A 16,723-nucleotide genomic window follows, 5' to 3' on the forward strand; every position below is an offset into this window, starting at 1 on the left:
TACATCTGGCTCCTATGAGTTTTTCTACATCCATGGCGTACACTGACTGATACTGCCAGCTAGTCTCATCTCTTATGCCCAGAGATTAAATTACTTCTACTGTATTTTAATTGTAGACTGAATTTAAGGGGGCTCATACACAATAGATAGCTGGCAGCCGAGCCATCAATTGGCTGACAGCTATCGCTCTTGAGTCCTTCATATACAGGAGCGCTCTCAAGACTCCTCCTTTGGCGGCGAAAATCAAAGGATCAGTAGTCCGAAAAATGCAAATGTTGGTTCCCTCTCTACAACAAAGTCATCTGACGGGTGGGGAGTCTGGAGGTTCGCATACACATCAGACTGTGAACTATACTATATGTGACTATACTGGTGGGCTCAGCCGATGTTAGTCTAATGTGTACAGGCTCCCTAAGTATATAGCTGTTTGTTGGAATACTGAGCCATACTTTATGATGCCATCAATAAATACGGTTTAGCTAGAAGTTGGAACGGCACTAAGTAAAGTCTTATCTTACTAAACATCTCTTCAGTTAGAACACATCTCAAGTATATTTTGGATTAATTATTTATTACCTACATTACTAAATAGATGATTACAGACCCCTGCTTGTGCATGCAGTGCAATGAGCCCATTTTTAAGGTTTTTTACTGCTAACAAAATGTTGTAAGCATTCAGACTAAAGTAATACATTTCATAGATTTAAGATGTGCCGCAGATCGATAACAAATTATCATAATTGCAACCTACACAACTCTTCATTTTACAGCAGCACCATCAGAATATTAAAGAGTCATCAAAGGACACTTCAAAGTGTTAAGTTTGGGTTGAAAACTGCAAATTGTCAGGAGCCCAGGGAGCAGACAATGACTTTGAAATAGGATATGTGCAGGCACAGCAGCTTGGGGAAAACTTTTCTGCTGTAGTTGTAAAGTTATAAAGTTATTCAAGGACTGCTTTATGTCCCTTCTCAGGCAGCGTTGAGATTTTCCTTCTCAAGGTATTGATCTAATTTGGAGTATTTGAAGGTGAGTACATGAGAAATCATCTGTATGAGTATCATTCTCCTTACCACAAGGAATCAGTTTCCAGCACGCTGTGGAAAAGGTGTATTATGGCTAGATGAAGACAATACAATTTTGTCTAGCTCTCTGAACTCCAGTAATAACTAGTAGTGACTTGGCATGGCATCGGACCAGCATATTGTTACATTCGCATTACTAGGCGCTGATGGCATGCATAGTTTAGCGCTTATTACCAGACTACCTCCTAGAGTAGCAATTATATAAAGTTGCAAATGCAGGACAGGTGCAGCGTGGCAGTCATCTGTAAAGTCGTTGTCACAAACACAAATATTAGTACCAAATAGGAACGAATTCACAAAGATATGGACATGAACTGATTACTCACACAAGGCGCATACACTGTACATGTTCTAGATCAGGGTTCCCCAACTCCTGTCCTCAAGAGCCACCAACAGGTCATGTTTTCAGGATTTCCTCAGTATTGCACAGGTGATAATTGCATCACCTCCACAGGCAATAATTCCATCACCTGTGTAATAGTAAGGAAATCCTGAAAACATGACCTGTTGGTGGGTCTTGAGGACTGGAGTTGGGGAACCCTGCTCTAGATTTGTTCTGCAGCACAGGTGCCAGATTTAGTGTGTCCTGTGTATGGTGTTATCTGCATCATCTATATCCATCAATGGACAGGGTGCTGGCAAAGAAAAGTTTTTACACTACACCTAGATGGTGCAAATAAGCCCATTGTACACATGAGCAGTCATTAGTCTACAATCCATGTTTTTTATTAATGTTTACAGGCTGTGTGAGGCTAAAAGACACAACTTTAAAAAGATTTGCAGAGAGAAATCCTGGTGACATGTTCTCTATACGTCAGTGTAGGGAAGGACATTAATATTTTAGACTGTGGGGGCTAAAATGAGGGAATATATGTGGAAAAACAATTCTTCATAATATTTTTTGCTTTCAATAGTCCTCCTCATGTTAATTGGACAGTGTAAAATTTTGGTAGCTTTGGAATTGCTCATTTATCAAACAATGTGCTCCAGAAAAGGCGGTGTAGTTTGCAGGAACCCAAATGATGCACGGAATGGGTGGCATATTTATGGGTTTTGTGCGCCTCTTTGTGTTCCCATGTGACTAATTTCACTCTTACTATCGAGGTATTACATCTGTACAATACCTTTTTGATCTCCTTACTTAAACACATACCTTTTGTTTGTGTTTTTAGTGAGGTTTGGGAGCATTTCTCTACACAGTTTTAGAGTAGGGTCTGTGCAGAGATCAGCAGTTTGACCCAACAGATTAGCACGTTATCGGGGTTGACAATGTGCCCGTACGCCATAACTCCTGCACACAGGTGGGCCTAGACGTATTTGGAAGGACAGCATTTTTATAATTTTACTTCTGTATTCCACAGTAAAATGGATTTATTAAAAGATCTTGAAGATTTGCTTGCAGTATAGATTTCCGCTTTTAATCTAGGGGGTTTACAAAAATATTGTGCAAGCCATTTAGGGAATAGAGCTATTCTCTCTCTATTTTCAGACTCAAGAGTAATTAAACTAATAGAATGATGAATTTCAAGGGTATTTTCACTACTAAAATGCAAGTATTTTGCAATGATTGCCTGGAGTCAAATGCATGGGCATCACTAAATGTTGAATTTCTTTCCATGAGATACCGTAATTTTGCCAGTCCATGGCATCTACAGTTATTGTCTGGATTTTTAATATCCTGTACCGTTCATTGATTTTTACACTGGAGCTGTTCAGCTGAGCATGCATAGCATTGATTTTACAATAGCTTTTATTTACTTAGGTGAGGGGTTAAACATTTACAACCCTGCTCTATTGCAAAGTCAAACAAACCACAGATAACTATATCACTATCTGCTCTTATCAGTAGACTACTGGTTGTATGCTGCAATTCAGAAATCCAATACAGTAGAAGCTAAGAGTTTAGGTGCCCTTTTTAAAAGGAATAAAACAGAGAATTACATTTTTTAAAGTCAGATATTTAGTATTTTGTTATTTAAAAAAAGGTAAAAAAAAAAGTCACTATCCATAAATAACTGTACTGTCTCACATTGGTAATTAAAGCCGTTAACACTCCTGTTTAATTGTCCGCTTTACTGTATAGACTGGGATAGGATGAGTAGAGTAATCTTGTTATTAGAGGCCGAGTGCATTAAGGCCTCTATACACATTGAATGAAGTCTGCTGAACCCCTTGATATTGGCTGGATTGGTTGACCATTTATGGTGTGTGAGGGGCTCCACAGATTGTTAGGGGAGATGAGGATCCTGGAGTTTGCCCTCAAATGCCCAACCCTTCTTTCCAGAAGATAACTTCCTGCCAGAAATATCTGTCAGCAGCTTTCACCTCTCTTCCCTTAGAATACATGATCGGTCAACAGATAGCACTGGTACATGCGATGTTATGCTACTAGAAGACTAGGTAAGATAACACTCTGTATGCAGCTCTTGACCTAGGGGAGGAGTCTGTATTCCATGATTTCCTGCATAATGTAAGGCTATGTGGAGCTTCCCAAGTGCATAGAGGCACGTAGCCTGTGCCGTCTTCAAATTACTTCTTAAACAATTACTTGATTTTGTGTGGGAAGAACTACTTCACCAGCACAGCGGTGCAGCTGATTATAATGTCCATGTGGTGCGTGATTGTTTAACAATCTCAGAACTACACTGGCTCATGGCTACTGTCCATCAACCCTATTTATTTAAAGGGAATCTGTCACCCCCTGGGAGATATCAGACCTCTACTCTGGGCATACAGGGTATAGGAAAGTAATGCTATACATACCTGTATGGCCCATAGTAGAGGTTTGATTGCAGAGAAAAGTAGTTTTATCTTTTTGGTTTTCAACAGGCTTGGCGTCCAGGGAACACAAAGTAATGCCCGCCTATCTGATTATTATTCCCTTAAATCGCCGCCTATCAGCCTAGTTACCATTTTCCCTCCCTCCGCCACACGTTACAGGGCGCTGTGGCGTGCGCTTTCCTTCCTCACCTCCCGGCGCATGCGCAAATGGCAGCTCTTATAGACCGCGCTTTGTTTCATCTACCTCATCTGAGAGCAGCATAATGTATGAAAAAAGACCCTGATTCCAGTGATGTATCCCTTAGTTTGCTGGGTGCAGTAGTTGTGATACAATCAAAGTTTTTACATGTAGCAGAGCTGAGAAAGTTAACTTCGCCCACACCACAGCTTTCTTTGTACATTCTATATTGACAGCAAGCTGCTAATCAGAGGAGGGGGCGTGGTCTGACCAGGACTAACACCATGTGCAGTCTAGGCAGTGATAATCTCCTGGTGAGAATACATTCATTATATGGAAACAGCACACAACCTAATAAGTGGCACATCCTTGAAATATGTGTCTTAGCCTCTGCCTCATGCTATCCTCAGATTACATAGCAAAAACCTGCTGACAGATTCCCTTTAAAACTAGTAAAATGTACATTTAAGACTGAAATCCGATTCAATGTATGATGCCGTTTTTGTGACAAGGCCACATTGGGAATGTAAAGTAAGGGCTTGTGCTTCTCCTTTCGTATGCATCCACTTTGGACTTTTGACTTAGAAAAGCTTCAAAAATGATATATGAAAAATATTAACGGTGTCAAAAGCTAAATGGGGGGATTGCAGCTTTTGGCTTATTAGTCTCTGTGGGTACTTTGCCTGACACCAGCATGTGGTGCTACCCTCTCCATATTTTTGCTCTGACGGGTACAAGTCCTCTAGCCAGTTAGAGAATACCAGAGAGTTGTTCAGAGCTTCTTGGTTCTTGCTTACCAGCACTTTGTTATTTAAAGCGAACCTGTCATGTAAAATAAAGCTATTAACTTGCAGACATGAGCGTTTTATATATATATATATATATATATATATATATATATATTAGTACAGACCAAAAGTTTAGACACACCTTCTCATTTAAAGATTTTTCTGTATTTTCATGACTATTAAAATTGTACATTCACACTGAAGGCGTCAAAACTATGAATTAACACATGTGGAATTATATACTTAACAAAAAAGTGTGAAACAACTGAAAATATTTCTTATATTCTAGGTTCTTCAATGTAGCTACCTTTTGCTTTGATGACTGCTTTGCACACTCTTGGCATTCTCTTGATGAGCTTCAAGAGGTAGTCAACGGAAATGATTTTCATTTCACAGGTGTGCCCTGTCAGGTATAATAAGTGGGATTTCTTTCCTTATAAATGGGGTTGGGACCATCAGTTGTGTTGTGCAGAAGTCTGGTGCATACACAGCTGATAGTCCTACTGAATAGACTGTTAGCTGCTTTTTTCTTGCCATAATACAAATTCTAAGTAAAGAAAAGCGAGTGGCCATCATTAGTTTAAGAAATGAAAGTCAGTCCGAAAAATTGGGAAAACTTTGAAAGTGTCCCCAAGTGCAGTTGCAAAAACCATCAAGCACTACAAAGAAACTGGCTCACATGAGGACCGCCCCAGGAAAGGAAGACCAAGAGTCACCTCTGCTTCTGAGGATAAGTTTATCCGCGTCACCAGCCTCAGAAATCGCAGGTTAACAGCAGCTCAGATTGGAAACCAGGTCAATGCCACACAGAGTTCTAGCAGCAGACACATTTCTTCAACAACTGTTAAGAGGAGACTTTGAGCAGCAGTCCTTCATGGTAAAATAGCTGCTAGGAAACCACTGCTAAGGACAGGCAACAAGCTGAAGAGACTTGTTTGGGCTAAAGAACACAAGGATTGGACATTAGACCAGTGGAAATTTGTGCTTTGGTCTGATGAGTCCAAATTTGAGATCTTTGGTTCCAACCACCGTGTCTTTGTGCGGCACAGAAAAGGTGAACGGATGGATTCTACATGCCTGGTTCCCACCGTGAAGCATGGAGGAGGTGGTGTGATGGTGTGGGGGTGCTTTGCTGGTGACACTGTTGGGGATTTATTCAAAATTGAAGGCATACTGAACCAGCATGGCTACCACAGCATCTTGCAGCGGCATGCTATTCCATCCGGTTTGCGTTTAGTTGGACCATCATTTATTTTTCAACAGGACAATGACCCCAAACACACCTCCAGGCTGTGTAAGGGCTATTTGACCAAGACTGAGCGTGATGGGGTGCTACGCCAGATGACCTGGCCTTCACAGTCACCAGACCTGAACCCAATCGAGATGGTTTGGGGTGAGCAGAGTGAAGGCAAAAGGGCCAACAAGTGCTAAGCATCTCTGGGAACTCCTTCAAGATTGTTGGAAGACCATTTCCGGTGACTACCTCTTGAAGCTCATCAAGAGAATGCCAGGAGTGTGAAAAGCTGTCATCAAAGCAAAAGGTGGCTACTTTGAAGAACCTAGAATATGAGACATATTTTCAGTTGTTTCACACTTTTTTGTTAAGTATATAATTCCACATGTGTTAATTCATAGTTTTGATGCCTTCAGTGTGAATGTACAATTTTTATAGTCAAGAAAATACAGAAAAATCTTTAAATGAGAAGGTGTGTCCAAACTTTTGGTCTGTACTGTATGTATCTATCTATCTATCTATCTATGTGTGTGTGTGTGTGTGTGTATATATGTGTATATATGTGTGTATGTATGTATATATATATATATATATATATATATATATATATATATATATATATATATATATATATATATATATATATATATATAATATCTCATACAGAGGACCTTTCACCAAATTTTTCAAGTTGAACAATTTTATTTTTTATCTCGTCTCTCAGTTGCAAAGATGTTAGCAATCAGAGTATTTGGCAAATAGTGATTTAACACCCATTTGGACTTTAAAAAAAAGTTATCAGACAGTTTTCACTGGGGCATGTACTTCTCCCTGTAGGTGTCACGAATGTGCTGCATCCTGCTGAGACCTTTAAGGTATCTGGGATCAGAAGCTCACAGCGATTGGCCGATCTCAGGTTCTCATTGGAGTCTGCTCAGCGATGAGCTTGAGTGGAGCAGATTGATTTTCACTTGGTGTGGAAGGGGTTAAGAGTTCTTTTTTGATCCTGCTGGGAATCCATATAGCTCTAATCTCAGCTGCTGCATCTTGCTGTTACTCCCTTCTATTATTTTTACTCACTCCTAGGCCAGTTATAGGTTTTCTGTGCTGATCTCCCTGGAGAAGTAGTTCCAGTTGTTGTTTGATTTCTCCCTGTGTGTCTCCCTCCCTGTGTTTTCTTACTTTAATAGTGAGACTAGTGTCTTGCTGCCCTACTCACTAGACAGGGGTAGCTCAGGGCCAGTGCAGGGTTTAGTCTCAGGCGAGGGTTTAGGGGTGTCCCCTTTCTCTATTGTCAGGCCCCCCCTCCCTTTACCCATTTCCTTGTTCTGGCGTGACAGTATGATGCTGACCAATCATAACAAGACATTACTCAAAGAAAAGAAAACTCTCCCTTCAGAAATAAATGCCCCAAGTGAAAGACACTGAAGAAATTAACTCATTAGGCGCCAAGTATTTTGATTACTAAGATCTCCAAATTGGAAAGGTGAAGTTAAATAAAAAATGTTATTAAATCGTGTGTCCAGTTTAACATTGAAAATTTGCTGGAATGTCTTTTTTAAGTTGGACTATGTAACTATTTAGTTACTGCCAAGTGTGAATTCTAGAAAGGTTAAAAAATAAAAATAAAAACCTTCTACATTTCTACTGTTGACTTCCAGTATCTATTTGGGCCACTGACCAATACTTCTAGCAACTTTACGTGTATTTAACCAATTTTGTATTAGTTAGATATAATATTGCCTGGCTTAATGGGTTATTCCTAACATTGAAAGTCTTGGGAAGTTGCTGATGAGCTCTGAAATGCTCCATGTACAGTCATGGCCAAAAGTATTGAGAATGAGACAAATAGTAATTTTTCCAAAGTTTACTGCTTCATTTTTTGTAATGGCAATTTGCATATACTCCTGAATGTCAAAGAGTGATCAGCTTAACAGCAATTACTGTACTTGCAAAGTCAATATTTGCCCAGAAAATGAACTTTAACCCCCAAAACACATTTCAACATCATTGCAGTCCTGCCTTAATAGGAGCAGCTAACATCGTTTTAGTGATTCCATTAACACAGGTGTGGGTGTTGATGAGGACAGGGCTGGCGATCAGTCATGATTAAGTAAGAATGACATCACTGGACACTTTAAAAGGAGGCTGGTTCTTGGTATCATTGTTTCTCTTCAGTTAACCATGGTTATCTCTAAAGAAACACGTGCAGCCATCATTGCACTGCACAAAAATGGCCTAACAGGGAAGAGTATCGCAGCTACAAAGATTGCACCTCAGTCAACAATCTATCGCATCATCAAGAACTTCAAGGAGAGAGCTTCCATTGTTGTCAAAAAGGCTCCAGGGCGCCCAAGAAAGACCAGCAAGCGCAAGGACCGTATCTTAAAACTGTTTCAGCTGCGGGATCGGACTACCAGCAGTGCCGAGCTTGCTCAGGAATGGCAGCAGGCTGGTGTGAGTGCTTCTGCACGCACTGTGAGGCGGAGACTCTTTGAGCAAGGGCTGGTTTCAAGGAGGGCAGCAAAGAAGCCATTTCTCTCCAGAAAAAACATCAGGGACCGACTGATATTCTGCAAAAGGTACAGGGAGTGGACTGCTGAGGACTGGGGCAAAGTCATTTTCTCTGATGAATCCCCTTTTCGATTGTTTGGGACATCTGGAAAACAGCTTATTCGGAGAAGAAGAGGTGAGCGCTACCACCAGTCTTGTCTCATGCCAACTGTAAAGCATCCTGAAACCATTCATGTGTGGGGTTGCTTCTCAGCCAAGGGAATCGGCTCACTCACAGTCTTGCCTAAAAACACAGCCATGAATAAAGAATGGTACCAGAATGTCCTCCAAGAGCAACTTCTCCCAACCGTCCAAGAGCAGTTTGGTGCCCAACAATGCCTTTTCCAGCATGATGGAGCACCTTGCCATAAAGCAAAGGTGATAACTAAATGGCTCATGGAACAAAACATAGAGATTTTGGGTCCATGGCCTGGAAACTCCCCAGATCTTAATCCCATTGAGAACTTGTGGTCAATCATCAAGAGACGGGTGGACAAACAAAAAACAACAAATTCTGGCAAAATGCAAGCATTGATTATGCAAGAATGGACTGCTATCAGTCAGGATTTGGTCCAAAAGTTGATTGAGAGCATGCCAGGGAGAATTACAGAGGTCTTGAAGAAGAAGGGGCAACACTGCAAATATTGACTTGCTGCATTAACTCGTTCTGTCAATATAACCTATTGGTACTCATAATATGATTGCAATTATATTTCTGTATGTGATATAAACATCAGACAGACACTAATAAAAACCAGAGGCCAGGAGATCATGGGAAAATATAATTTTTGTGTCATTCTCAAAACTTTTGGCCATGACTGTAGATGGAGCGCTGACCTCACATGCCTGCCTATGTTCATTTATTTATGGGACTGTCTGAGATGGTGGAGTACAGCATGAAAGACAGGCAATTTCAGAGCTTTGTTCTTGGTATTGGGGATAAATTGTACTGTTTTAGTAACCCTTTATTGTATTCCTTCTGCTAGGAATGAACTGCACAATGTAAACTAGTAAAGGGGTTCATGAGTGGTAATCAAATTTATATATTAAGTAATGTAAGTTGACAAAAATAGCCTTTCCCCCCATTTACTTGTGTATGCCTATGTAATACTAAAATATATATATTTGATTAATACTCTGTGGCCTATGATCATCCTTTTTCTCCCCCCCCCATCCCTCTTTTTTGACAATCTAAACTACAAGATTTTTTTTTTTTTTAAAGACTAGCAGTAATAGATTTTATTTTTTTTTTAACATAGGGCTTTATCTGTGGATTTTCTATTGCAACCGGAGCTGCCTCCCGTTTAGTTTCTGGTTATGACAGCTATGGAAATGTGTGTGGACAGAAGAACGCTAAGGTTGAAGGCTTTGAAAATAGTGGCCTTGACCACACGAACCGCAAGTAAGTGAAATGTAATAGTATGTTGCAGTGCTTACTCCATCATTTACTTTATTGCTGACTCTGCTGTGCTTTTAGGACATGGTAAGAATCATTCCATGCAGCTTAAGCTGACCCTGCACATAGTGGGCCATCATGACTCTCAGACCTAAATGTGCACGCTTGATTCTTCAACCTAGGTGTCTTTAGGGGGTCCATTAGTAAGATTTAGCCTCTGCCTGACAATATATCACAAGAGTTATAGATCATGTATGGAATAACCTGGTTGACTACCCTAATACTATAATAAAATAACGTATTTGTTAAACTGGTACCATGTTTGCCTATGGGTAACAGATGCCATACATTCGTCACAGGCAAATGTTGAATGGATAAGTAGTTGATAAACTCTTCAATATCTTTTTTTATTGGCTACATCATAGACTTTTTGTCGCCTATGAGTAAAGGGTGCATTAAATGGATGTCTAACATTGGCGTCCATCACTTATATGCTTAAATGCCATTCATTTTATGAGATACATCATGAAAAGCTTTTGAAAAAAAAAAACAATTAATGATTTATCCATTAAACAGATGCTACATGTAACTGATGCCACTGCGAGGCTTCCATCACAGACTCTGTGTAATGTACTGTATTGTATATCTTGAGCGTTTTCCTAGCATTTGCACTAAATGGAGGCCAAAAGCACAATGTGAACTTAGCCTTACCTCTGTAATAATTTCAGAAGACCGTGGGATTCACTAGTTGCTGTGGAATCATCATTTGCTGGGGGGGGAGTTGTACTTTTTGCTGTTTTTTTTTCCTACCAAATTTGTCAAAATCCCCCCCCCCCCACGCTGTTCATAAATTTTGTACATAAGTTTTGAACATCATTTTAGTGCAAGAAGTTGAACATTTTGCTAAATGTCAAAAAAATTTGACTACTTAGCTGGTGTATATAAAATCACTTTGGTGTGAATCAAATATATATATATTTTTTTTAAAAGTTGTACTTCATGAATGTGTCTTAAACATCTGGGAAAGTCACATTGGCGTAAAAATAAAAAACGAAACAAAAAAACAACTTTGGTAAAAAGGCACAAATGGTTTTGGTGAATTTGTCGCAAATCAAAGTCACCAATTGAGAGATATTCATGGCAAAAAAAACGGCGGTAATGCAATGATGAATCTGCTCTTTTGTTTTATCACTGCAATACAAAATAATAGTAAGTTAAATTGTTATTCTCTATAAGAAAATGGTAGACAGTGAGAAATTAGCAAGAGAATTGCAAATTTGTCTTTTTTTATCTGTTCTCATGTTTTTTGTGCTTCTCCTCTCCCCCACCCTTTGTTCATTGCTCGATGCCAAGTGGACCAGGAGTAGTGGCTGAACATGCGCAGTTTATACAATGAGGGCTGCATGGATCTCAGTAATGCACATGGGCGCTGTTCCCCTCCTGCCAGCAACCAGAAAGTCTGCAGGCTGGGGAACAGTGCACTCCTGAAATCCAGTGTTGCATCCAACCCTTTTAAGAATCGTAATAATGCCCAGACTCTGATGTATGGTTAACACCTCTGTCCACCTATTATGATTTTATTTCATCACTTTGGCTTTTCATTGCTGTAATAGCGTCCTGTATTATAGGTTTGGTTACTGTATACAGTCATTTATTCCCATGTCCTACAGTATATAAGTGTAATAGGCTTTTTTTTTTTTAATTATGTGACTGTTAGGTATGTTTTCTTCTTGGACCCTTGCAAGTTGGATTTGGTGAACCGAAAAATAAAGTCCATGGCTTTATGTGTTTCTGAGTGCCCTCATCAGGAGCTGAAAACGCTAAACGATGTAAAAAAATTTGCTGAAACAAATGGTGAGTGTAAAAATGAAATGTAGTAGTTGAAGTCGACAACTTAGTTTTACCCATGGACATTCGAGATGAAAAATGTGATTGGAAGTCGGGGCTACCCCTTTTACATCCCATCTACATTTAATATGGTAATAAAGCACCAATCCCCTAGCCGTTTTCCTTTCTTCATTTGGGACACCTATGTTTGTCACACACGAATGTAGGCAGAAGTACCAGTCCAGGACTTCCTACTGCATGACAGTCCCATGCCTATTGAAAACTACATTTCCTAGGTACATCCCATTTTCTCCTTTGCATTTCCAACTATTCATGCGATTGTCCCATCCCCTGATAATGCCACACATGCAGAGAAACATGTTGGAGGTACATGTGCTATAAATTGTTTGTCCTATTCTGCTAGATAGTGATGACTCCCTGGGGTGCCATTAACTGATTAAAAATATGTAGGGCTATCCATAAAATCAATAAACTGCAGACCGTTTAGGGACATCATTTTAATATCACCCTGTGTGCATCTTAGTTTTAGCATTTAAAAGTCTAGTTTTATGGCTTGCTAGAGAGGGATTTAAACATGGTGTTCTCCCCTTTCCCCTAATTCATAAATATATCCCTCCTAAGTCATTCCTTTCCCAATGTTCTGTACTGTTATACATTTCCAACTACGTGCCTCACCAGTCTCATTGATAGTTTAAGTAATGTATCAATCCATGTGCATGCTTGACCTGTATCTAACACACCTGATTGGCACAGACAACAATAGCCCAGTGCAGTGAGAAGGGCCAGGCCAAGCATAACCTGGGTCTACCAGGTAATAACTGACTTGAGATCCGGGTTACTTGCCAAAAGTTCATGTACAATTTATGATAAATACACTTATTAATGCTATTTCCATTTCACAAAATTATAGTATCCACTACTTAAAGGAGATGCATCAAACAGCAGGCAGTATGAAACGCAGCATGACTGCATTATTGAAGCCAGATGTATTTTCCCAGCAGTTAAAGGTGATTGACAGGTCTCTCCCTATGTACACACGAGAGAGACACTGGCCTAAAGTTAAAAATAACAGATTTCCTTTGTATTTTAGGCAAAAAAGATGAATATGAAATATATATACAGTACAGACCAAAAGTTTGGACACACCTCCTCATTTAAAGATTTTTCTGCATTTTCATGACTTTGAAAATTGTACATTCACACTGAAGGCATCAAAACTATGAATTAACACATGTGGAATTATATACTTAACAAAAAAGTGTAAAACAACTGAAAATATGTCTTATATTCTAGGTTCTTCAAAGTAGCCACCTTTTGCTTTGATGACTGCTTTGCACACTCTTGGCATTCTCTTGATGAGCTTCAAGAGCTAGTCACCGGAAATGGTTTTCACTTCACAGGTGTGCCCTGTCAGGTTTAATAAGTGGGATTTCTTGCCTTATAAATGGGGTTGGGACCATCAGTTGTGTTGTGCAGAAGTCTGGTGGATAGACAGCTGATAGTCCTACTGAATAGACTGTTAGAATTTGTATTATGGCAAGAAAAAAGCAGCTAAGTAAAGAAAAACGAATGGCCATCATTACTTTAAGTAATGAAGGTCAGTCAGTCCGAAAAATTGGGCAAACTTTGAAAGTGTCCGCAAGTGCAGTTGCAAAAACCATCAAGCGCTACAAAGAAACTGGCTCACATGAGGACCGCCCCAGGAAAGGAAGACCAAGAGTCACCTCTGCTTCTGAGGATAAGTTTATCCGAGTCACCAGCCTCAGAAATCGCAGGTTAACAGCAGCTCAGATTAGAGACCAGGTCAATGCCACACAGAGTTCTAGCAGCAGACACATCTCTTCAACAACTGTTAAGAGGAGACTTTGTGCAGCAGGCCTTCATGGTAAAATAGCTGCTAGGAAACCACTGCTAAGGACAGGCTACAAGCAGAAGAGATTTGTTTGGGCTAAAGAACACAAGAAATGGACATTAGACCAGTGGAAATTTGTGCTTTGGTCTGATGAGTCCAAATTTGAGATCTTTGGTTCCAACCACCGTGTCTTTGTGCGACGCAGAAAAGGTGAACGGATGGACTCTACATGCCTGGTTCCCACCGTGAAGCATGGAGGAGGAGGTGTGATGGTGTGGGGGTGCTTTTCTGGTGACACTGTTGGGGATTTATTCAAAATTGAAGGCATACTGAACCAGCATGGCTACCACAGCATCTTGCAGCGGCATGCTATTCCATCCGGTTTGCGTTTAGTTGGACCATCATTTATTTTTCAACAGGACAATGACCCCAAACACACCTCCAGGCTGTGTAAGGGCTATTTGACCAAGAAGGAGAGTGATGGGGTGCTACTCCAGATGACCTGGCCTCCACAGTCACCAGACCTGAACCCAATCGAGATGGTTTGGGGTGAGCTGGACCGCAGAGTGAAGGCAAAAGGGCCAACAAGTGCTAAGCATCTCTGGGAACTCCTTCAAGATTGTTGGAAGACCATTTCCGGTGACTACCTCTTGAAGCTCATCAAGAGAATGCCAAGAGTGTGCAAAGCAGTCATCAAAGCAAAAGGTGGCTACTTTGAAGAACCTAGAATATAAGACATATTTTCAGTTGTTTCACACTTTTTTGTTAAGTATATAATTCCACATGTGTTAATTCATAGTTTTGATGCCTTCAGTGTGAATGTACAATTTTCATAGTCCTGAAAATACAGACAAATCTTTAAATGAGAAGGTGTGTCCAAACTTTTGGTCTGTACTCTATGTATGTATGTATGTATGTATGTATGTGTATATATATTTTTTTTGTTGCCTAAAATACAAAGGAAACGTGTTATCTTTAACTTTAGGCCTTCTAGAGATCATTTCATCTTCAACTTGCTTAACTGTTCATAATAACAGGAATTTTGACCAGGGGTGTCCAAACTTTTACATTTTTATATGCCTTTGTATGAGTGCGTGTGTATGTGTGATATATATACATATATGTATATAATTATATACACTGCTCAAAAAAATAAAGGGAACACTTAAACAACAGAATATAACTCCAAGTGAATCAAACTTCTGTGAAATCAAACTGTCCACTTAGGAAGCAACACTGACTATCAATTTCACATGCTGTTGTGCAAATGGAATAGAGAATAGATGGAAATTATTGGCAATTATCAAGACACGCTCAATAAAGGAGTGGTTCTGCAGGTGGGGACCACAGACCACATCTCAGTACCAATGCTTTCTGGCTGATGTTTTAGTCACTTTTGAATGTTGGTTGTGCTTTCACACTTGTGGTAGCATGAGACTTACTCTACAACCCACAGAAGTTGCTCAGGTAGTGCAGCTCATCCAGGATGGCACATCAATGCGAGCTGTGGCAAGAAGGTTTGCTGTGCTCGTCGCCGTAGTGTCCAGAGGCTGGAGGCGCTACCAGGAGACAGGCTAGTACACCAGGAGATGTGGAGGGGGCCATAGGAGGGCAACAACCCAGCAGCAGGACCACTACCTCTGCCTTTGTGCAAGGAGGAACAGGAGGAGCACTGCCAGAGCCCTGCAAAATGACCTCCAGCAGGCCACAAATGTGCATGTGTCTGCACAAACTGTTAGAAACCCACTCCATGAGGGTGGTATCAGGGCCTGACGTCCACAGATGAGGGTTGTGCTCACAGCCCAACACCGTGCAGGACGCTTGGCATTTGCTACAGAACACCAGGATTGGCAAAGTCGCCACTGGCGCCCTGTGCTCTTCACAGATGAAAGCAGGTTCACACTGAGCACATGTGACAGACGAGACAGAGTCTGGAGACGCCGTGGAGAGCGATCTGCTGCCTGCAACATCTTTCAGCATGACCAGTTTGGCAGTGGGTCAGTAATGGTGTGGGGTGGCATTTCTTTGGGGGGCCGCACAGCCCTCCATTTGCTCGCCAGAGGTAGCCTAACTGCAATTAGGTACCGAGATGAGATCTTCAGACCCTTTGTGAGACCATATGCTTGTGCGGGTGGCCCTGGGTTCCTCCTAATGCAGGACAATGCCAGACCTCATGTGGCTGGAGTGTGTCAGCAGTTCCTGCAAGATGAAGGCATTGAAGCTATGGACTGGCCCGCCCTTTCCCCAGACCTGAATACGATTGAGCACATCTGGGACATCATGTCTCGCTCCATCCACCAACAGACTGTCCAGGAGTTGGCGGATGCTTTAGTCCAGGTCTGGGAGGAGATCCCACAGGAGACCATCCGCAACCTCACCAGGAGCATGCCTAGGCTTTGTAGGGAGGTCATACAGGCACGTGGAGGCCACACACAATACTAAGCCTCATTTTGACTTGTTTTAAGGACATTACATCAAAGTTGGATCAGCCTGTAGTGTGTTTTTCCACTTTAATTTTGGGGGTGACTCTAAATCCAGGCTTCCATAGGTTAATAAATTTGATTTCCATTGATGATTATTGTGTGATTTTGTTCTCAGCACATTCAACTTTGTACAGAACAAAGTATTCAATGAGAATATTTCATTCATTCAGATCTAGGATGTGTTATTTGAGTGTTCCCTTTATTTTTTTGAACAATATATATGTGTGTGTGTGTGTGTGTGTGTGTGTATATATAAAATATATATATTATAATATACATACACACTAACTATGTGTGTGTGTATATATATTACACATGTTCATATAAGAGTGTAAATCTCTTTTGATTAACTCAATTTGAAGGCATTATCTTGAAGTAGGGCAATCTATAATCTACAGGTGCAAAATTAGAATATCAAAAGGATTATTTCAGTTCTTCAATACAAAAAGTGAAACTCGTATATTATATAGAGTCATTACAAGCAGTGATCTATTTCAAGTGTTTATTTCTGTTAATGTTGATGAT

General features: G+C 40.5%; 1 protein-coding gene across 2 annotated transcripts in view; it reads left to right on the plus strand.

Annotated features, from left to right (window-relative positions):
• The window catches only part of SLC44A1 (solute carrier family 44 member 1), a 129,082-nt gene that overhangs the window by 28,305 nt on the left and 84,054 nt on the right, over positions 1 to 16,723 (plus strand). For both annotated transcript variants that reach the window (XM_073666604.1, XM_073666611.1), the window contains exons 3-4: positions 9,879 to 10,021; positions 11,733 to 11,869. In XM_073666604.1, coding sequence (XP_073522705.1) covers positions 9,879 to 10,021; positions 11,733 to 11,869 — 280 coding nt within the window. The remainder of the gene's footprint in view (positions 1 to 9,878; positions 10,022 to 11,732; positions 11,870 to 16,723) is intronic.

The sequence above is a fragment of the Phyllobates terribilis genome, unplaced genomic scaffold, assembly GCF_046119375.1.
Source record: "Phyllobates terribilis strain yellow unplaced genomic scaffold, ASM4611937v1 Scaffold_1__5_contigs__length_1240528914, whole genome shotgun sequence".
Classification (NCBI taxonomy): domain Eukaryota; kingdom Metazoa; phylum Chordata; class Amphibia; order Anura; family Dendrobatidae; genus Phyllobates; species Phyllobates terribilis.